Source organism: Eumetopias jubatus, unplaced genomic scaffold (genome assembly GCF_037043125.1).
Source record: "Eumetopias jubatus isolate StellerSeaLion01/CBP00866 unplaced genomic scaffold, mEumJub1_p1.0 scaffold_10, whole genome shotgun sequence".
NCBI classification, from domain to species: domain Eukaryota; kingdom Metazoa; phylum Chordata; class Mammalia; order Carnivora; family Otariidae; genus Eumetopias; species Eumetopias jubatus.
Window position 1 is genome coordinate 13,733,301 of NW_028274816.1, and position 21,977 is coordinate 13,755,277.

General features: G+C 42.3%; 1 protein-coding gene across 4 annotated transcripts in view; it reads right to left on the minus strand.

Moving 5' to 3' along the window:
• The window catches only part of CSNK2A2 (casein kinase 2 alpha 2), a 37,737-nt gene extending 16,057 nt beyond the window's left edge, over window positions 1-21,680 (minus strand). For 2 of the 4 annotated variants that reach the window (XM_028094374.2, XM_028094365.2), the window contains exons 1-4: window positions 21,519-21,678; window positions 20,597-20,708; window positions 11,072-11,173; window positions 8,675-8,725 (exon numbers count right to left, since the gene is read on the minus strand). In XM_028094374.2, coding sequence (XP_027950175.1) covers window positions 8,675-8,725; window positions 11,072-11,173; window positions 20,597-20,708; window positions 21,519-21,622 — 369 coding nt within the window. In that variant the 5' untranslated portion in view covers window positions 21,623-21,678. Of the gene's footprint in view, window positions 1-8,674; window positions 8,726-11,071; window positions 11,174-20,596; window positions 20,709-21,518 lie in introns of all 4 variants that reach the window. The other 2 variants (XM_028094390.2, XM_088027405.1) reach the window with 2 other exon arrangements.
• Window positions 21,681-21,977: the final 297 nt, after the last annotated feature.

The window sequence follows — 21,977 nt, forward strand, 5'->3', positions numbered from 1 at the left end:
TACCCTGATCTGCAACAAATGGGGACAAAGACCAAGGACGAGGGTGTAATACTTTTGTCTTTGTTGGGGGCGGGGGGGGGGGGGGGCGGAATTCCCAGGGAGAGAAATGTGGATTCAACGTGGCTCTTTTAAAAACGTGTTCAGTGCTCCATGATTTCAACACCCCAAATTACATTATTATGGAGATGAAGTCCAAGTTGTCCAATTGTCCTCACATTCTCACTATACTTAAACAAACTAACCCCACTGAAGCAGCACAATGTCCGTTAGAGAACTGAGTTCTGAGTGGAGAGCAAAACTTGAAGAACTTCAAAGGCCCATGTGGTAAAAAGTGTCAACACAGTCTGTCTGCTCATAAAAGAAACAGGAAGAAAGTGACTGCTCCAGCTCTAGGAGATGGTAAGAGACTTAAGAAAGGAATAGGGGAGTGAGAGAGAGAAAAAAAGGGAGCCAGGGACTGAAAATGATTCCAGGCCAAAAGGACATACAAAGAGTTCTCATACTGGGACAAAGATACACCCACCGGGAGGTTTTTTTTTAATTTCCATTTCTAAGAGGCAGAGTAGCCTTAATACATCCAGGTTCATTAAAATCATCACAAACCTTCATCAGAAACTATACTAATACTATTATTTTTGGTATTCAATTCCAAGTAGATCTGTTTCCCCATTAGTCCAAAGCAGCACTTTCTATAAAATTAGTCAACACAACTTTATTAAACATGCTTTGTTTCTTTATTGGAAGACTGGCAACAGAGGAGAGCTCTCTAAGGAGCACTGACCAGGCTATACAATGTATCTGTGCGAGGGGGGTGCAAAACTACACAGCCCTGTTTGTTTGTAGTTGTAAGAATGATACAAAAACATGAAACCTGGCTTCATATATGTGCGTGTGGGGGATGGACAGCTAGGGCACAGGGAAATAAAGGAGATTTTTCATTGCATATCATTTTATATTTTAGATCCATGTAAATACATTACCTGTTCAAAAAGATAAAACAATTTACCAAGAATCAAATTTGACATCTTCTAAGAACACCAGGATTGAGCTTCTTTCTCAAATTTCCTCTGCTGAATAAAAGTAGTTCTCCCTCTAGCTTAGTAAAAATACTTGCCTTCATCAGCCTCAGGCACAAGCCAGCTCAGGGCAGCAGAGGGAATGAGACCATACAGACCAGTCTGCTGGTGGTGCCTGGGCTGGGAAGGAACTACACCCAGGAATATCAGCACAAACACACCACCGCTTCTGCTCAGGAGGGACTCGACTGCGTAACAGCCAAACACCCAAGTGTTCTGTTCTCCTCCAGCTCTGAACAGCAAGGAAGACTTCTCAGCCAGCATCCCAACAGCCCGTATGTACAGACAGCGGCTGAAGATACCATCTCTTTGGGTGTCAAATCAGCTCCTCCTCTGAGAATGAAGATCGCTCCCAGAGACTGTGCCAAGTTGAACCTCAAGTCAATAAACAGGCCATGAAAGCGAAGCCAGCATTTTCTAACCCTCAGGGGGTTGGATTATTTTATTTCCAGAGAATAAGTATGGGCTATTTTACCATTTGGACTTTTCTCTCCTGTCATGTGGTATCTGTAGCAAGCATCTCTGTGAATGGCTGGTGTTAAGGCACAACAATAAATGTCCTTGGCCTGCCAGTATAATATTTCTAGCTGTTCCAGCCAATATCAATTTTTATGTAATATAAAACACTAAATGAATACAGTGGCTAGGCCTAATAATTTATGAAGTACCAAATGACAGGCTGACCTTCACTCTCATTTCTCAGGACCTCTGGGTAGGAGGAGACCAAACTACATGTGTAACATTTTACCACCTGGGCCTAAAGTTCAGGACTCACCAGGGTCCACAGTCTGGTTTCTTACGACTTTTGCACTCTGTCTCCACTGCCGCCCTGGGGGGTCCCTAATGCCAACACACCTGCTGGCCCGGCCTCCCCATTCTTCCTTCTCTAGTGTCCCCACCTCCCCCCAAGTCTAGAAGACCCTGCCCCTCTCCCTTAGGCTGTAAGTCAAGAGAGCTGACAGTGGCCCCTTCCTTCTCTGAACCCCCTGGCTATTTATTGTCCTCTGGGGTGTTGAGAGGACATGGACGGCAACCACATCCCCAGAGTTAATGTTCCCCACTCAGGTACTGGCAGTGACCTGAAGTTCTCAAGATAACCTCACTCGGCTGTGAGCAACAAGAGGATGCTCCACTCTGCCCGCACCCCAAGTCCCACGTCAGCATCCCCACGGATCAGGCACACACACAATGGGGAAAAGTGGGTGCTGTGGCTAGTAGTAGTCACCAACTTGTTCACTCAAGATCTTTGCTTTCCTACCCCCAAGTATGCAAGGGGCCACCATACATAATCTGGTCCATATTCTAAGTGCTCGGATAACACAACAGAGGAGTAGCATACGCGGTATATACCCCACCCCGTCAATGGTGGTTCTCAGCTTGTACCCAGAAGGCAATCACAAAATACTTGTTTTTGATAATGTTCACCAGTCAATGGAACAAAATTAAAACTGTCTTCCAGGAAACACAAGTGTGAAGAGTCCGTGACAAGTTATAAAGGGAAATTTCACAAGAACCACACTTTATCTCCATTCTTCTTGGCCAGCTATGTGTAGAACATTGTTAACCAACCAACTGCAAAGTGTTGGCAGGAAGTTAGCTTTGTTTATATTTTCATGAAGTGACTTATCAAAAGCAAAACAAGCCTATGCTTCCCAGAAGATTACAAAGGTGCTGAGGAAGAAACTATTCACCCATCCTAGTCTGGTTCCAAAGCCTCAAACACACTGGCATTTTCTTAGAAATCAGGCCTACTCCAGGATGGCTCAAAAGAGCCAAGGTGGAAACATCCTGGGACTTTTTATTAACCTCAGAAACTTTGAGGAGCACAGTGGAAAAAAGGCAATTTGGTCAACAGCCTCAGAACCTCCTTGGTCTAAAACCACCACCCAAATCGGAACGGCCTCACTCTCACTGCATGCCCACGTGGGCCTCATTCTTGCTGTATGCGCATCGGTTCTCGGAGACTGTGGGTGTACTTCAGCTGCATCACAATCAGCTATAGGTTCCAAAGCCCCATCCCCGAGGACTGTCATTCAGGAGGACTACAGAGCTCAAGAAGGTTCCCAGCCACATGTGGGAATCACCGACACAGCAAACTCTCACCCTGCACACAGAGCTTGCACATTCCCTCACCCACACAGCTTAGTCTGTGTCCAGAAATCCCAGTGGTCCCCACGTAGGGAGAAGAAAAAAGCCAGGGGGAGTGGGATATAAAGTGAAAGGTGCTTAAGGCAGTCTCACCAGTATTGGCATTAACATGTAACCCCAAGATCCAGAATAAAACCAAGGTCAATATTTTTAGAAATTTAAGGAAGCAGAACAAATCACTAATCAAGCAAATCAAAGTTATTACTAATCACTTGAACATGTCTTATAAAGAAGATCCTCTCCACATCAAAATACTAACAGCATTAACAAGGCCTCAAGACATCAGCTAGTCAAGGCCCACCTCCATGGAAGTGATTTAGAACTTCACCACAGAGCAATATGGGCCTACTATCTTCTCAAACGGAGTCTATTCAGGACGCCTTACCAATCTTTAAAATGTCCAGATGATATATTTTGCTTAAAATGTATATTTATTTTTATTTATATTCTTCCAAAAGCATAGAAAACTGCCACAAACTGTACTTTAGCTTCCTTGAGAAAATGTCAAGTTTGAGAGTTTTCTGTAACTGTTCATTTCAACTATTAGAGACTGGCTTTTCCTACTCCTTTGGAAGTTTTGTCTTTTTTTCTGAGTGTCACGATGTATCTTTTATGATCTCTTTCACACATATGAAGCGTAACTGATGATTTCAAGGAGAAATCGACCAAACCAGTACCTCCACCATAAAATGAAGTTATCAAGGGGAAAAATGAGTAAGGCCATAGAAGATCTGAACTACATTAACAAGCTTGATATAAAATATGGCCATGCACTAGAGTCACAAAGCAACTGTCAACAAAGTCCAAAGAACCAACATTATATGGGTCATGTTCCTCTGGACACAGTGCAGACACATTAGGAATCAACAATAAAAGAATATTTTTGTTGAAAAACCACATGCCTCCTCCACATTATTCACGAACATACAGCTATGAAGGACATTCCTAGGACAATAATTACCAGGAAACTCTTGAATATGGACTCTGTACTGTGTATCAGATGGCATTATCGTAGAAGTATTCAGTGTCTTCAGTGTGCTATAACAGTACTGGCAGGTAGGAAAAGGTCCTATCTAGCTCCAGCACGCGTATATTTAGGAGTGAAGTATCATTGATGCATACAACTTACTTTGAGATGATTTCAACAAAAAGACAGAGATAAAGAGGGGAGGGTGGGGATGGGACAAGAACGAATAGCCGATGTGGTAATTATTACCAACTGGTAAATCTAGGGGAAAAACATGAGGGTATTAACTGTGCTACTCCTTACGATTTTCAGTAGATTTAAAATATTTCAAAGTACAGGGGCGCCTGGGTGGCTCAGCCATTACACGTCTGCCTTCGGCTCAGGTCATGGTCCCAGGGTCCTGGGATCCAGCCCCGCATCGGGCTCCCTGCTCCGCGGGAAGCCTGCTTCTCCCTCTCCCGCTCCTCCTGCTTGTGTTCCCTCTCTCGCTGAGTCTCTCTGTCAAATAAATAAAATCTTTAAAAAAAATAAATAAAATATTGCAAAGTACAAAGTCAGGGGAGAAAAACCCAAATCCACGAGTTTGGAATCTGTACTTCTCCTTTTTCAAAATAAAGATTTTATTTATTTATTTGAGAGAGAGAGTGCACACAGGGGAGGAGCAGGAGAGGAGGCAGAGAGGGAGGGTAAAGATGAGCAGACTCTGAGCTGAGTGCTGAGCATGACACAGGGCTCCATCCCATGACCCTGAGATCACGACCTGAGCTAAAACCAAGAGACTAGCGCTCAACCGACTGAGCGACCCAGGGGCCCCTGGAATTTGTACTTCTAATTTGAAAACGATACAGAAGTGAGTTCCATAACCAAGGAACGTAGCTAAGGCGCTGCTTGATGTTGCACAGACTTAAAGCCCACTTACCACCAATCAAGAAAGATAGGAACACATGAAATGAGCAGACTTCCACTCAAGAAGTTGGGGGAAAACAATGAAAACCCAAGAATGAAAACAGTTAAGGAAGAAAGAAGGGAGGAAGAAAGAAAATAATTAAGATAGGAGCAGAAACAAGGAAACATTTGAGCAATAAAACCAAAAACTGGTTCTTTGAAAGTATTAGTAAAAGAGATCTCTAGCAATACTGGCAATTTTTTGAAAAGAGAGAAAAGTCCCAAATAATGTTGAAAATGTAAATGAAAACATAATTATAAACATTAGTCTTTAAGCCCTAAGAAAATTCTATTAACTTTGTGTAAATAAAATTGAAAGTGGACCTTAGAAATCGTTATCATTCAAACTCACGAAGAGACAAAAAAAACCAGGATAAGCCCTTCACTTAGATGTACATTCTGAAAAGGCAAGTATAGTCCAAAGTCTCCCTTCTCTCCCAAAAGACAAGTAGATAATCCCTATTTCATATAAACTTTCAGAGAATAGAAAGGAAGAGCTCAACTTATTTTATGAAGTTAGGATAATCAGGAATCTACAATAAAAGGAAATTATGGATAAAAATTTATGATCAATTACAACCATAAAAAATTCTGAAAAGAACAGGCTGTGGGTTGTATCACTGCTGATTCACCTCTGATACTAAACCTGGGACAAACCTCCTCTGAGCGATACCTTAAATCCAGTTCCTGATACACTTAACAGTAAAATGAAAAAATAAAAACAAGCTTTTCTAATTAGACACAGGACAAAATAAAAAGCCTTCATGAGGACATTAAACTAGCTGACTTCCCTATTTGCGGCCTGTCATACTACCTGGAGCAGAAAATGACGGTCCTGTCATGATCTGCTCTTCCAAAACACGTATTGGCTACCTGATATTTAACAATCTTGTAAGCTGACTAAAATGGCAGGGCTTGCTTGACCACTCACGGGGGCCCTCCAGTGTGATATCGCAGACCAAACACATCCTACCCTGTTTCTTCTTGAAGCTCCTCTAAAGTAACAGTAAAAGGAGTGGGGCTTGGGGGATTCACTCCCAATAACTAAGAGAATGGAAGAGATGACAACATCTTGAAGCAAGAAAAAAATGTCCAACTGACATAGCAGACCAAATTCTGCCAAGAGCAGAGGGCTCCAGAAGCAGACAGCTGCACATGGAAGAACTCCCGAAAGAACTGGTGACCCCAGGTATCAATGAAAGAGAGTCAACAGATTCAGCTGAAAACAAGAAAACAAGTTTAAAACATCACACTGGAAATGGGGTGTTTCGTGAAAGCGCACATTAACACTCCCCACCAGGCTCCTCTGCTGGAGGCCGGGAGGCTCGCAGCCAGGCTCACATCCTCCAGAAAGGAGCTGACAAGCAGTCATCAGTAATTTCATAACTCTTAAGAGTAGACAGTCAAAAACCATGACATTTCAGACAATTGCAACAGAGACAAAAAGAAGAACACACACATAAAAAAGAATTTGAAAGAAAAACTGAGAAAAGACCACAAGAAGAAAACATGGGGTGGGGGAGAAAACCCACACATTCTCAGTGAGAGAATAGAAGATATTACATAAAAGAACAGGACACTACTTTTAAAAGTTCTGAGAACAGAACAGAGCTAAGAGATGAAGTCTAACATTTGAATGAGTTCTAGAAAGTGAGAACAAAGAAGGGAAGAAAATCAAAGAATGTCAAAAATACTGTTCTAAAACGGAAGGACATGAGTTTCTAGATTGAAAAAGCCCAGCAAGTGTCCAGAACAAAAGATAAAAGTGACCCATTCGAAGGAACATCATTGTGAAATTTCACAGACTGCGACGGAAGAGAAAATCCTAAAAGCTTTCCAAAGAAAAAACCAAAACCCAAAACAGATCACATAAGGTGAAACCAGAATGGCTTCAGTGGTAATAATGGAAAAAGCTCTTCAAAATTCTGAGAAAATTATTAGTTACAACCCAGAATTCTATGCCATGGCAAGTCCATTAATTAGGAAGATAAAATAAAAATGTTTTCAGATACACAAGCCTCAGAAAACATAAATTTTCCAAGATGTCTTTAAAGAAAGCTCCTAGAGAATGTGTGCCATTTAAAACAGCCTTTTGAGAGTTAAGATGCAAGAGAAGTAAGATTTCTCCAGGGAGTTAAAAATTCCTGCTAACCCATCTTCTGCATGCTGTTAAATCCACAGGGCAGCTGTCAATTTAAGAAACACAAAATGCTGAAGTGAAAATTTTATATGTGTGGCCAGACAACTGGTAAAAACTCATTAAGGAAGCAGTAGCATTTAAAATTTAGGCATTTCATATGAAGTTTCATTAAGACCAGCTTTTAAACTTTGGTATTCAGGAAAATGTTCGGTTTCACTAAGAAATGCGCACACCTTGATAAACTTGGGTCATTCACAGCAAAAGTGGGATCAACCATGTGTATCACAAAAAACTCTACTGGCTAAGCACCATCAGGGTGATGAAAACATTTACATCCTACTGTTAAGAGTTCACTGTTGACTTCACCTGTAAGGAGTCACACTAACAAGGAAACTTGTTACACGTGGAAAAGCTACACTGTATATAAAACTTGCTTATTGCTTCATAAATTATAGTCCCGTTTATTTTCCACTAATTAACCCTATTTTAGAGTTGTTTTAGAGTGATTACCTAAGAAAAATTAAATGTGAGATAAAGCTCTTTTATTTTCACCCAAAAGCTTCACTCCTGATACCAGCATTTTTCAACTGCTGATGTGATTTTGGTCCTAACTTCCATCACAACAAAATCACAAGTCTTTGATTCATTGACAGAGTATTATAATAACCTAAAAGCTCTCCAAACACCCTTCAAAATCAACACCACTATTTTGTTCTTATATTGGTTTTCATGTTACGTTCTACCATGTCCAGAATAACTGGCCCCAAAAACCTTACCAGAAGTTAAGGTTGTAGTGTCTGAACTATTAATAATAAAAAAAACTCTTGAAAAAACCAGCTTAAAATCATGCTTTTAGAAGAACACATTAAGTCTAAATTAACATGCATTACAAGAAATGTAAATAACCCAGGATAGGGCTTTTCTAAAGCACAGCGACACTTAACTACCTTTTCTGTGTCATTTGCTTTGTATACAGTGTTCGTGAACACACACACACTCTTGACAGCTTGAATCCCATGTCCTGCTTCTTTTCACATGAGCCCTGTATCCGTTTACCACTTCCTATCAACAAGGGAAGATTCCTATGCAAATCAAATATTTACTTAAAACAATGTTGTGTAAAACAGGAGTGTTATAGATGAGGCATTAGCTTAGACCCAGCCCAGCAGCTATTCCCAGAGTAAGCAAGGCAAAGGGTGATGAGTAATTTCACCAAATACAAGAACCCTACCCACTTTCTGCATCCTATACTCATGCGGTAAGGAATCCGATTTGTTACTTCCCACTCTCACCAAGGCCTTTTCCTGGCCCCCTTTTGTTCTGGAGTAACCACAGTACTTATCGCCACCTGCCCATCCCCCATTAACCCCATGCCAGAAAGAAAAAGCATATACGCACCTTAAAATCTGTATTATTGATATATTCAAATACCAAAGCTGGGGTCTTTGACTGAAAGAGAGAAGAGTAATGCCTTATAAGTATTCAAACACTAAACGTGCTTTGTTTCTGTTGTACCGATCCATCCCCAAATCCCACTTAAATGAAAACGGGATTCACTCATCAGGGAGAGCCTATTAAGAAAGTATTCTCTTGAGACTGTGTGTCTGGAATTTGCTTCGAAATAAGTGGGGATGGTGGGCGGTGGGAAAGTGGGTGGCAGGGGGGTGAAACAAAATTGGCCACGAGGTTGTGGCACTGCTAAAGTTGAGTGATGTGTGCAGGGAGGTTCATTATCTTATTCACTTTACTTTCGTAAATGGTTGACATTTTTCATAAGGTTCTTCTTCTTCTTCTTTTTTTTTTTAAAGGAGATGTATTCTCTGACCAACCTGTCTGTGGGCCTGGCACATTATGTGAAGAATTATACTCTGCAGTGTTCCAGTCTGCCAACCACAAAAGGAGTGACATGTTTTCATCTTGGTTTAGCGAGCCAGATGCATTTTACAGAATTATCATTTGTCGTGGGAATCTATCGTAGGCCTTTTCAGGATCCAAAAGGAAAATATCTATGATTATCAGTAGGCTATAATGTGAAATTACTGCCTTGGCTAGAGACCACTAGAGAATGTCTCAATTTACAAGGTAGATGTGTTTCCCTGCACCCCCCAAAATCATACTCATTTAATGCAATGAGTACCAAATGTCTAATATTTCCTTGTATAAATTTTTCAAACGTCAGATTTACTTAAGTAAGGTAAAATAATGCTCATTAGCAGTAATAAGCTTTCGAATTTAAGAGAAAAGCAGGGGCTTAAAGGGTTATAGAAAGAAAATCACCTTGGAAAACTTTATGGCTGGGAAGTTTTGCTCAAGGAAGCAGGTAAAAGTTACCCAGGAAACAGGGTACAGTACATGCACACGGGGCTTTGTCCGAACGAGCAGCAGTCCCAGCAGCGCTGGTCAAAGGGTTCCTCACTAGCCCGAAGGGTACAGGGGTACAGGGCTTCGTCAAGACCACCAGATCTCTCTACTGCCTGGGAGTGAGCCCAACTCCCTACAAGTTAGGGGAGGAGGGCTCTCCCCTTGGTTTTCATCCAATTTTAATTTACTTGTGTTCCACATTATATAAAACACACACATGCCTTAAGCAACACATTACAGTATCAGTAAGACAAGTATCATTGAGTCCTATTACCTTAAAAAAAAAGCCAAAATGCAGAGGCCACTGGTACAACAGTAATATGTACTGGCTCACACTGCAGGCCGTTTTCAAAGATGATGGAGTCCAGAGTTAGTCATTCTAAAATCAATCTGAGTTCCTCGGGCCGGGATATATTTTTAATGCCAATTAGCTAGAATCTAGCTTACAACCATTCTTCTCAGTCTTTTTAGGGTCCCAAAGGCAAAATTTTCCTTATTCTTCAGTTTAATGATCCTGTGTGATCTTGAGCAAATTACTGAACCTCCCTAGCCTTCAGCTGTCCTATCTGTACAATGTAACAATGTGGCCCAGTAATAGCACCTACTCCAGTGGATTGTTGAGGACTGTGTGAGGTCCCGAACAGTGCGGCGCACAGTAAGCGGCATGTTCGCTAGCACACTGTTTCTTTACCACGTCTTCAGCAGACAGAAGCGAAGACCCACCTCTTACACGACACGCTAGCATGGGAGGATAGGAAAACAGGTGAGGTAGAACAGAAATGGGATGGGAGATGGTACATACAAACTTTAGCTAATCATAAAGTTTACTCCCCGAGAAAACAAAATTAAAGAGCACATCTAAAATGGCTACAAAGTAAGCATTTTTAACAAAACCAGTTTAGTTGTATCAGCATATGCAATGTGAGCCGCAGGGACAGACAGTGATTTAAGGCCTAGGATGAGAAACAGCAAGATGCCTTCCTCAAAGGGTCTGTGGGCTGTGATCTCTATGCCAGGTGTCCACGTGGAGATAGGAGATATTTGGTATTTCCTTCTATAAGCCCAGACTTTCAGATGTCAGGCTTACTTAAGTGAAGCAAAATAAGGCTAATTGGTGGTAATAAGCTTTCAAAACTGGAAGAAAAGTTGGGGCTTAAAGAAGACAATCAGCGAACATTTGTGGGCTAAATCAGAGTGAGCTAATAAACTTGGGATAGGAATTTTTCTATACACACTTTTAGGTTCCATAAAAGTGGTCGTGGCTACTTCATCTTTGGGCCACCATGATTTTTTGTGGTTTTCAAAACTACTCAGTAGTAAAGATGAACACAGTCATTCCCACTATGTAATGTTTCTCATTATTTTGACATTCTGTATCACACCACACACACAGGCATGCACACACTTTCTCCTTCTCCCCCGTCAGGCACCTACCACAGGGTCCTTCACAGTGTCAATCAGCTTAATGATATTTGTTCCACCACGAAGGTTCTCCAGAATCTTAACCTCTCGTTTTATCTTCTTTTTCTTCACTGGCTTAAATACACAAGAGTAATCAGAAGTGAGATTCCTTTTGAAGTTAATAAATAAAACCTTAAAACGTCAGCTAATCGAGGGGCTATTGTGCTATCTTGCACACAATGTTAGAGAGTGTGTCTAAATTAGAAAAAAGAAATCAAGATAAAAGTGGGACTTGCCCTTGAGAATGTTTAAGATTAAGTTAAACACAGACTCATATAGCATATGTGTCAGATCTTTAGGTAGTTACATTTAGGGCACTTACAAATTTTGAACACCCATGTCATACTTTAAAAATAAAATGCTTTTCTAGATAACTGCCAAATGCAACGCGTGCTACAGCTCTGAACAGCTGTATATCATGCACTTGCAAACAGAAAAAAATGAAACAAAATGGTGAGACACCTGCTCTTCCAATGAGTTACATGTAATTTTGTCTTCCAGGAGCGAAGACCAGTTCATGGACATCAAGTTACAAACTTGTTTCCCAGCTGCTGGCTCCCATTTCCTGTTGCCACTCCCATTTCCTCAACATCTAGAATCTGAAATCAGCACAGAGCCACTAAAACTACCCAACACATACCACTCCTAAAGAAAGAAATGATGGATCAGCAAAGGAGAAAACGGATCTCTGATCCAGTACTGATTGGAAACCTCTACTTGCTAACCTGTCCATCTGCTGGATAGAAAAATTAAAGATTGCAATCAGAAATACTAGCATTACAGGTGTTATTTGTCTTAAAGAATTTGAGGAATGTAAGTAGTTCTGGAACAACAGACACATCACAATCAGTTACGTTTTATAAAGTACTTAGAACACTTGACTGGCATGTAGTAAGCAAGCACTCGATAAATGGAAGCTTTATTATTTTGTTTTTAGTTAGTGACAAACACAAAATTCCTATGTAGTGGACTCAGCCTCGTTGAACCCTTTGCCCAAGGTCCCATAGCTGACAATGAAGGGTGGGGGAAGGATTACGATCTAGACAGTGACTCTGTAGGCCTCCCTCTTGGCCACGGTGCTCTCATTTCCCAAGTGCAGCTATGAGCAAAGGTGAACTAGGGAAAAGGAGTTCTCCATCATCGATACACTAGACACAGTTCTGATACCACAGGCAAAGAGAGTCCAATGGGTTTTCAATGAAATAAGATTTTAAAAGCCTGTGTGTGTATGGTGGTGGGAGGGGAGATATATACATGCCAGAGACACCATCATCTTTTTTTGGTCACTAAGCTACAGCTTTGAACACATAACAAAACAGAGGGAGATTATGAAACAACACAGAGCACCTGCATCACCTTTAACAGGGTGCTTGACTGACAGGCTGGAATCTAGCTGCATTCTTCCAAGCCAGCTGCCACACTCATGTCCACTCCGCTTTGTCAGGGTTCCCGGGAGAGTAGATCTGGCTACTGTGTCGCTCTCCCACTTCCACTTAGGTATCGTTAGGGTTAGGGTTAGGGTTAGGGTTAGGGTTAGGGTTAGGGTTAGGGTTAGGGTTATTCCCTTTTTCATAATTAGGGAGCTCAAGACTTTGGGGGAAATAAAGCACTCAAACATGAAGTACAACTTGATCAAAAAAAAAACAGCCAGAGAAGGACACACTACAGAATAGGCTTCAAAAATGTCAGTATCAGGAAACAGAATCAACAACTGTTCCAGATTAAAAAGATATGACAACTGAATGTAACACATGACCTGGGATTTTCTTTTACTATAAAAACATTATATAAGACAATTGGCAAATGAGAACAGGGGCCGTAGATTAGCTAACAGCATTGTATCAATGTTAGTTTCTGATTTTTGATCATGGCACTGTGGGGGTACATAAGAATTGTCCTTGTTTCTAGGAAATGCACACTATAGTAAGGATCACTGTGATTTACTCTCAAGCACATAATTACATACGTTTATACACATATATATGTGTGTTTATATATGAGAGAGAGAAGGCATAAAGCAAATGTTAACATTTGAGAAATCTGGGGGAAGATATATGGGGATTCTTGTAACTTTTCTTTAAGTCTGATGTCAAAAAGTTAAAAGAAAAATAAAAGCTGGCTATTGTATCTATAAATTCAGCCAATGCTACCAGTATATATATATATATATATATATTTTTTAAAGGTTTTATTTATTTATTTGACAGAGAGAAACACAGGGAAAGAGGGAACACAAGCCGGGGGGGGGGGGGGGTAGAGGGTTCAGAAGCAGGCTTCCCACGGAGCAGGAAGCTGGATATGGGGCTCGATTCCAGGACCTGGAATCATGACCTTAGCTGAAGGCAGACGCTTCTAACGACTGAGCCACCCAGGCGCCCCGCTACCAGTATATTCAATGTAAGAAAATTCTAGAGTTGGAAAGCAGTTACAGATCTGTGAGAGTGGTTACAGAGGAGAAAATACACCAGAGCCAGAGATCTGTATACACCAGAAACCTTGCTCTCCCCCTAATGGTGAATTAGTACAGGGTTAATCCACTAAGTCAGTTGCCTTTATGACAATGCTCCATATAAAGTCTTGCTTTGCCCTCTTGTTAGTCAGCAACAGGTCAGGCAGGCACACGGTTCCTGGACGATGACACTGAGATTAAGGTATCTCTTATTATGTCCTCAGGTAATTTAGGGAGCAAGGGAGCATATTTTGCTACCCAACTGTCACCTGTCCAACAATTTCCTCACCTAGAGACTGGGGACAGCATGGCAATTCTCAAGTGGCACAATGGACTCACACAGCACCTGGAGTCCTCACATCCTGACAAAAGACCAAGAGATTATAAAAGAAGAAAGTGACCTACAGCCCAGGATACTCCTCCAAAGCATGGACATCTATTCTCTACAGGAACCAGGCCATAGGGAACTCCCTTTAGCCTCAAGCTTATTCTTCTGAACCTGGGAGATGCTCTAGAAGCTAAAAAACCAATGAGCTCCCTGGGAATGAAAGTGATCATTTTAATGCTGTAAACAGAATTAAAGAGAAAAGGTTAGAATTTATAAAGGAAGACCCTTCACATCCTATGGAAAACAGACCAAGGATTTCATGAAAATAAGAATGCTTTGAGCTGTAGCCCAGCGTTTGCATTCATCCACCTGTAGCTACACAGAGAAAATACACACTTCCATCATAGTCTCATCATTTCATCCTGCTAGACAAAGTCTCTCCCAGTTAAGGTTCATTTATTTCAATTCAGAGAATATCTGTTTAAAAGATTCAAAATGAATCAGTTCAGCTGTTTCCCAATATTCTTTTTTACTCAAAGTCTAGTAGAGCAAAATGGCAAAAAGCTTAAAAAAGAAAAAAGAAATTAAAGTATTAAATCAAGTTTCAGTAATAAATGAATTCTGGCACACACCTACAGAGAATGTTTAAAAGGAAAAAACTCAATTTGAAATTTTCTGTGCATGAGCTTAGGAAAGGAAGGAAAGGGAGGGAGGGAAGGAAAAAACAAGAAAGAGAAAGAGAAAGAAAGAGCGACAAAGAGAGGGGGTGGAAGGAAGTTTCCCAAAGGTTTCAGCCCACCTGGTGCAGAGTCCCAGCTATTCAGGACAACCTTGTTCAACATAATCCAAGAGTTAAGATACTACTCTTCTCTCCCTATTGACCAACACTGAAAAACTTAAAAGACAAACTTAGTGATGGGCTGCTTTGTTAATGAAGCCAGTGATCAGTCCTATTTACTTAAGGCTGATTTTTAAAAAGCCAGATCTGAGAATGATTTCAACTACTAGCATTTGATTGATTGAATTTGTGAACTAACATATACAAAGGGCATAAGAACAGGCAAAGTCCCATTTTCATTTCTTTATAAGCACAACTGAATTAATAAATTCAAGACAGGTGGGAAGGTGGTGTAGAACTTCCAAATCTGGAATTACTTTTATTCCAGTGCCACAGTGACAACAGAGTTTTGTCACCTGCAGTAAACAATCACAATGAAAACTGGTTGCCAGGGATGCAGGACAGAGTAAGGAAGAAAAGTTCAGCCTCGATGACAGCATTTATTTTACTACCTTGGGAGCATCTCTCAAATCCACTGCAACTGACCCAAATATAAACATTATCTGAGCAATATTAATTGTTCACAGCAACTCTTCCCTTAATCTTTCAAGTCCCATCTTTCCAGTTACGTTATCGACTCCTTGAGACTGTTTATTGTCAGGGGGGTGGGTGTGTTTTAATTTAAAAAAGCAAGGCATACAGCAGGCCTTTTGAATCTCATCAAGAGAGTGGTACAATCCTTTCTACTACTGGTTTTGCCCTCTGAAATCATTCACGTGGCCCAACTGAAATATTGTTTTTAGAACCATACTTTATTGCTTTCTAAGTGCCAGGCACTGTTTTAAGCACATTTAATCCACTTTTAATAGTATTTTGAGAGGAGTTACTATTGGAGCACTTTTACATGAGGACGCTGAGGCAGAGTTTAAATAACTGCTCAAGGTCACAGAGCTGCAGAGTGTTGGGAATGCCCATCTGATCGCAGGCAGTCTACTTCCAGGGCCACTTTTGGGAAAGGAGCCCTGTGTAGATGACTAAAACACTGTCATCTACCTACCCATCTCTCCAGATCTCATTTAATTCTCCCAACAACCTATGAGTTCCACAAGAAACATATATCCATTTTATTGATAGGAAAAAAGAGTCAACTGGGTATAAATGAAGATGCTGGTTCTAGAACCCAAGTCTCCTGCCCTCCATTTATAGCACTTAACACTATACTGCCCTCATCATGAGGGGACAGATCCTAAAATCAGGCTCTAGAAAGTATCTACAGCCACACCATACACATGAAAATGGGTCCTCTATGTCAAGATATTCTTTTTACAAATGGTTCACTCTCCAACCCTAATATATTAGAGGGACAAAGTTGTTAGCACCCATATCTGGCAAGTCATCATGATGAGGGAACTGTATGGGTTAAAAAAGTATAAAAACACTGGTTATTGTGGCTTCAAACCAAGAGAGCAAAATAACATTTCACTTATGCATTCACCATGCTGCTGCAGACCCAAACCAGAGAGCCCCTGGCTGGGTCCCTATAGTTCTCTGGGTATTCATCTGTTCCGCACTCCATCTAGTACCTGTCCAAGTCAAGCATTTCCTTCCAGAAGAATCCCAATCCCCAAAACCATTAGGAACAAATTCATTTGATTTCTAGTGAGTGTTTATCCATCTTTCCAGTACAGTTCAACACCTCAAGAAGTCAAATACCCAGCAAATGTCCTAACTGCTTCTCACATCTACAAGATCCATTAGAGGGGCAGAAGACCAGGACCCTAGTGCTTACATCCCCTAACCATGTGACTCTGAGCAAACGGCATGCTCTGAGTCTCAGTTTATCTGTAAAAAGGGTTTGGGTTCTAAGGTTTCTCTGCTCCCTTATTTCATGATTCTGTTTCACTGCACTCTCAAGCTCAGACCCTACAACCGCAATATTGGAAACAGCAATGACTAGGGCGACTGGGTGGCTCAGGTGGTTGGGTATCCAACTCTTGGTTTCAGTTCAGGTCATGATCTCGGGGTCGTGAGATGGAGCTCCATATCAGGTTCCGCACTCAGTGAGGAGTCTGCTTTATATACTCTCTCCCTCTGCCCCCCCCACTCTGCTTGTACTTGCATGCGCACACACCATCTCTATCAAATAAAATAAATAAGATTTTTAAAAAAATATTTTACTTATTTATTTGACAGAGAGCAAGCACAAGTAGTGGAGCAGCAGGGAGAGGGAGAGGGAGAAGCAGTCTCCTCGCTAAGTGGGGAGCCTGATGTGGGGCCCGATCCCAGGACCCTGGGATCATGACCCGAGCCAAAGGCAGACGCCTAACGACTGAGCCACCCAGGTGCCCCAAATAAAAAAAATCTTAAAAGAAAAAAGAAACAGCACTGACTAGTTCACACATAATTTTAGAAATTGATATTATTTTTGATGTTAGTAACACTTTCATAATACCATTTTAACTACTTTTATACCGTAAGACATTTGTGGGAACTAAAAAAAAAAAAAAAAAATCACAAAAACTTTAGATAAATTAATACTAATGTCTTGCTTCAGGAAGATGATGTCTTGGTATATTTGCCTAACAAAGTACCTGGAGGGAAAAAAACTACCATCGGAGAAAGCAGAAATAAAGGAGAAAGCCCTGCACCAGCATGAGCAAACATCACTTTGATACAACCAAGGAGTCGCCTGCTCACTCTGAAGTAACCCCACAAGATGGGTCATTGGCAGGCCTCCCATCCTTCTTTTACCACCACCTCCTCACCTCACATTTTAGAAACTTCTACAAATATGTTAAGCCCACTTAACAAGTAAACTTGTATTACCACCATTCCTTGTTTTTCCTCCGGGGGAAAAATGGATTTGCCCAACTCTTTATGAAATTAAGACTACCAACAGACTACCAACTCATTCTCTTATATGAGAATTTCCAAGTCAGGGCAGCATGGGTTCAAAACACTGTACACGTTTATTTAAAAATGGTATTGCTCTTCACTTCTATTTAGGAAACAGTAGTTTTCACTTGAAGGATCCCAAGAAGAGCTGAAATCCATACATAGGTGGTGCCCAAAAAATGCTACAAGTTGTCCGAAATGGCCAAATGCTTTTATTTCTGTGTATACCTTCCTAAGAGGTACTACAAAGGAACTGAGCAATGGATTGTTCAGAATCAAAAGGAACTTTCAGCACTAAAGTGGATTTCTGCCCTCCTGTTAACCCTTCCCACCCACCCTCTTTTTTTTTTCCTCCTCAAAACAATTTTGGCCAAAAAAGATATAACCTTCCTATTGACTGGAACATTTAAAAAATTTCAACTTCAGAATTTCACTTCAAAATAGACAGTAAAATTTTGCTCACCAACTTCTAAATTCCTAAAACCTCTTAAAGAGCTCCAATATGTTTTGACCAAAAAAAATCTATGGATACAAATTAAATGATAGAATTCCTCTGCGGTCATTCTCCATCTGACTATCCTCATATACTGGAAAGAACTGAAGGAAAATGTTACTGACCAAAGGGGAAGACAGCCCTGTCTTCAAGGAATATACCTTATATCTCCGTCACTGTGTGTACATGAATACATAAGTTCCTTCCTGCCGTTGAAATACAGTAGGCCTTTTATGAAGAGGAAGTTTTTTCTAAATTCCTCTAAATTATGAGCAGCTGGTACTCTGCTAAGGACCTAATTTCCTATGACCAAACACCGTAACAGCAGATATTAGTCATAACTTATCTGAATAGGAGTGCACAACTTGGGATCAAGACCCTGTCCTTTTTTAAAAACAAACAAACAATACTTTTAATCCACTTTAATTCAGCCTGTGAAAACGAGAAAACCACAATACCATTAGTAGATTCTTACCCCATCCTTCAGATAGAACAAAATCAGGATAGAAATGCCACAGGGCTTTGGGAAAAAAAAAAAAGAAGTGAGGGTGGTTTTCACCAGTGGCAACGAAGTTGGTTCAGGCTGTACCCTGAAAAGAACTTGTATGGAAAAGATACAAGGAACACTTCATTACCTAGAGCATCCAAGGAGCCTCCCAAGTCTTATTCCAGAACACGGGAACTTATTCTGAAGATCTTACAAGCCCATGCTAAAATGAGGAAAGAGAGGAAGACGTAGGAAACAGGAGTTCTGGCTAAGGATCATTTCTACATAGTGGTATCAAGTAAGTTTTACTGTGCCTAGGTTTCTCGTCTGTAAAAATAACCTTCAGCTTCCTTGTTGGGTTCCCTAAACATATCCTGTGAATCTTTAGGGGGAAAACTATCCAGGAACGGATGCTATGAAGATCTCTAGAAGGAAGACTAAAGAGCAACTCGATGTTCTCTTGCATGAATGTGCTGTCACTTATATATATATACCTAAAGGTCATTCCTCCAAAAAAGACACCACAGGAAGTTACACACGTATTCTAAAAATGCTGCTATTGCATAAAAGTTTAGTTATTTTTCTGAAATTGTTCTGGAGTCAGCAGTTCATTCTTCCAAATGCACAGCAGTGGAATATGGATATTCCTAAGTTCAACTTATGCCTTGCTCACTTCCTAGAAAGATTTTAAGCAGCTTATATTAAAAACATTTATGCTTATGTATAAAGGAAAAAATCATATGGCTTACCCAGGTGACTTCCCTGAAGGGAACATTTCTTTAAATATTTACGCTTGTAAAGAAAAAAAAAAAAAAGACCATGTGACTTTTCAGGTCCAGTTCACATTTGGGGAAGAGGGGAGTCAAACTCCACATCTTCAGTATCAATTCCTCACTTCTCACCCCCAGTGCCTCTGAGGGCACAGATAACTTTGCCTACTTCTGTCTACTGCAACTCTGCTTCTGCATCACTAGGCTCGGGTGGTACTAACAGGGCTGATCACTTTTCTGAAAACTGATTTTCAGACAGTGTAAGCCTGACCCCTCATGCTAACCAGGGACACAGCTACCCTAACTCTATCCTTAAGACACAAAAACAGCTTTCCAATCCCATATCCTTATTCACGGAGCCTGTCCAAAATGGCCACATTGGAAATCTTGTATATGCAAAAGTGCTAATATTAATCATTCTTTAGTCTTTTCGATATTTCACTGAATGACATGCACACACATTAAATGATCTGGCAACGATGAAGACCCTTCATGGAGCCTAGAATTACCCTTTTTTTTTTTAGTACACCCTATAAAATATTATTAAAGCCATCCAACCAGTTACCTGAAGGAGAATTTAGCCAACTTTTCATGCTCATTAAGATCATGTCTTCACCAAAGAGACAACAAAAGGTGTATCTTTATCAAACTTGGCGCAACTGACCAGACACAAAGACTGTTTCAACTATTAATTTTAGCGATTGTAAGCATACTCTTCTACTGCTCCCAATTTCACTTTTACTATTTGATAAGCAACAGTGAACCTTCTGGGCACTATTGGTTCACCGTATCCAACCCCACCTGACACACTTTTACTGCCAAAGGAGACGAATCAATTGATCATCCGCTGAGGTGTTTCTACCCAAGCTTCAAACTCATCTTTGGAGCTGCTCTAATTTCTTCCAACTTTCTTTCTGGAATCACTTTAAGCACCAAGGGTAACAAACTCCGTGCTCAAGGAGCCCTTGAATTGATAGGATCTTCACTGGAAAAACTTTTCTTTCATACGAATCCCTATTTCTTTTTGTAACAAATGGACCCCTTTGGAATTTTCACTTTGGGAGACCACAGTGACATTTCAGGACAAGTATGTTCCTGAACGATCATGCTTTGATTTCAAACAGGTCTACGTACTTTCTTCAAAGGAAGAAGGAAAACAGGTGGGAGGAGTAGCAGCAAAGGGACATCAGACAGAAGATGTGTGAGACGAGAGCGTGCACTGCTCATTCTACAATGTGGCTGGAGTTTACCTCGGGACCCGTGAACAAAATTTTTAATGCCACTCATAAGGCACTCACCTTGAGAATTTTTACAACCACTCTCTCATTGTTGGTGATGTTAATGGCCTCAAATACTTCACTATACTTTCCCCGACCAAGTTTTCGAACCAGCTGGTAATCATCTTGATTACTGTGAAAGGCAAGAGTGACACATAAATGCCAGGACTTGGGATTAACCAAGCCTATGCCCACTATATACCCCCATCCAGTCACTTCCATTAATCAAGCATTGGAAACGTCTATACATCAGGACACAACTCATTCCCTAAATGAAAGCCACAACATAAACTTGGCTCCTTTCACTCTGCTCACAGCTCCTAATTGGTCAATCACAACTTGGGGAGCAGAGGTAGGAAGGCACGGCTCTGAGCCAATCTAGAAGGGTGAGCAAAGCATCCATCCTGGGGGCTCAGAGGGTGCCCCACTGCCTGGGGCTCCACAACAAATGCCTTATACCTCACACCCCAAAGGTAGACAGCGCCTGCTTTGAGAATGTGGATGTCTTTAAAAGATTTCCTCCCACCCAGCCTCATTTCAAAAACTAAAAAGGCAGAGAATTTTAATAGCTCCAGAGGACAGCTGCTGACTGCCCACCCCAAATAGAAACCCAGAAGTGTAAGGAGGAAGGGCTGCTCTCTCATTTTCATAAGGCTTCAGTCCCTGGACCCTACACTTCTCAGTAAGAAAGCATTCTTTGGGGTAAGGGGGAGAGAGGGGTGCGCAAGGCGGGGAAAAAGGGGGACAGGGAGACGAGGACATGTGCAGCGGGGGGTGGGGGGGTGGGGTGGGGGGGAGGGGGCTCTGCCTCCCACCCCAGACCCGAGAAAGCGCCGGCCAGCGGCGGGGCGGCTGGGGAGGCAGACCGCGCGGGGTGGGGGGCCAATGCGGTTTGCGCCGGGGGGGGGGGGCGGCCGGGCGGGGGTGGGGGCAGCGGCTTTACCCCCAGCTCGGGACGTGAGCCTCATAGTCCCAGTACTCGCGGCTCCTCAGGCTGTTCACCTCGGCGTAGACCCGGGCCCTGCTGCCCGCGGCCGGGCCGGGCATGGCGGGCGGGACCGGGGGGCGCCGCGGGGCGCAGAGGGCGGCGGCGCGGCGGGGGGCGCGGGGCGGCGGGCTGAGGAGGCGGCGGGCCGCGGGGCGCCGGAGGAGGAGGAGGAGCGCGGCGGCGGGCGGCCACGCCAGGCCTGGCCCGCGGGGGCGGGCGGGCTGGGGGCGCGGGGGGCGCCGGCCGAGCCGGCCGGGCCCTGGAGCGGCCGGCGGGGCGGCGAGGCGGGCCGCGCTCGCGCTCCGCGTCGGCCTCCGCTCGGCTCGCGGCCCCGAGGCGGCGGCTGCGGCGGCGGCACCAGCAGCGGCGGCCGCCGGCCGGGAAAGGGGCAGCGGCGGCGGCGGCGGCGAAGAA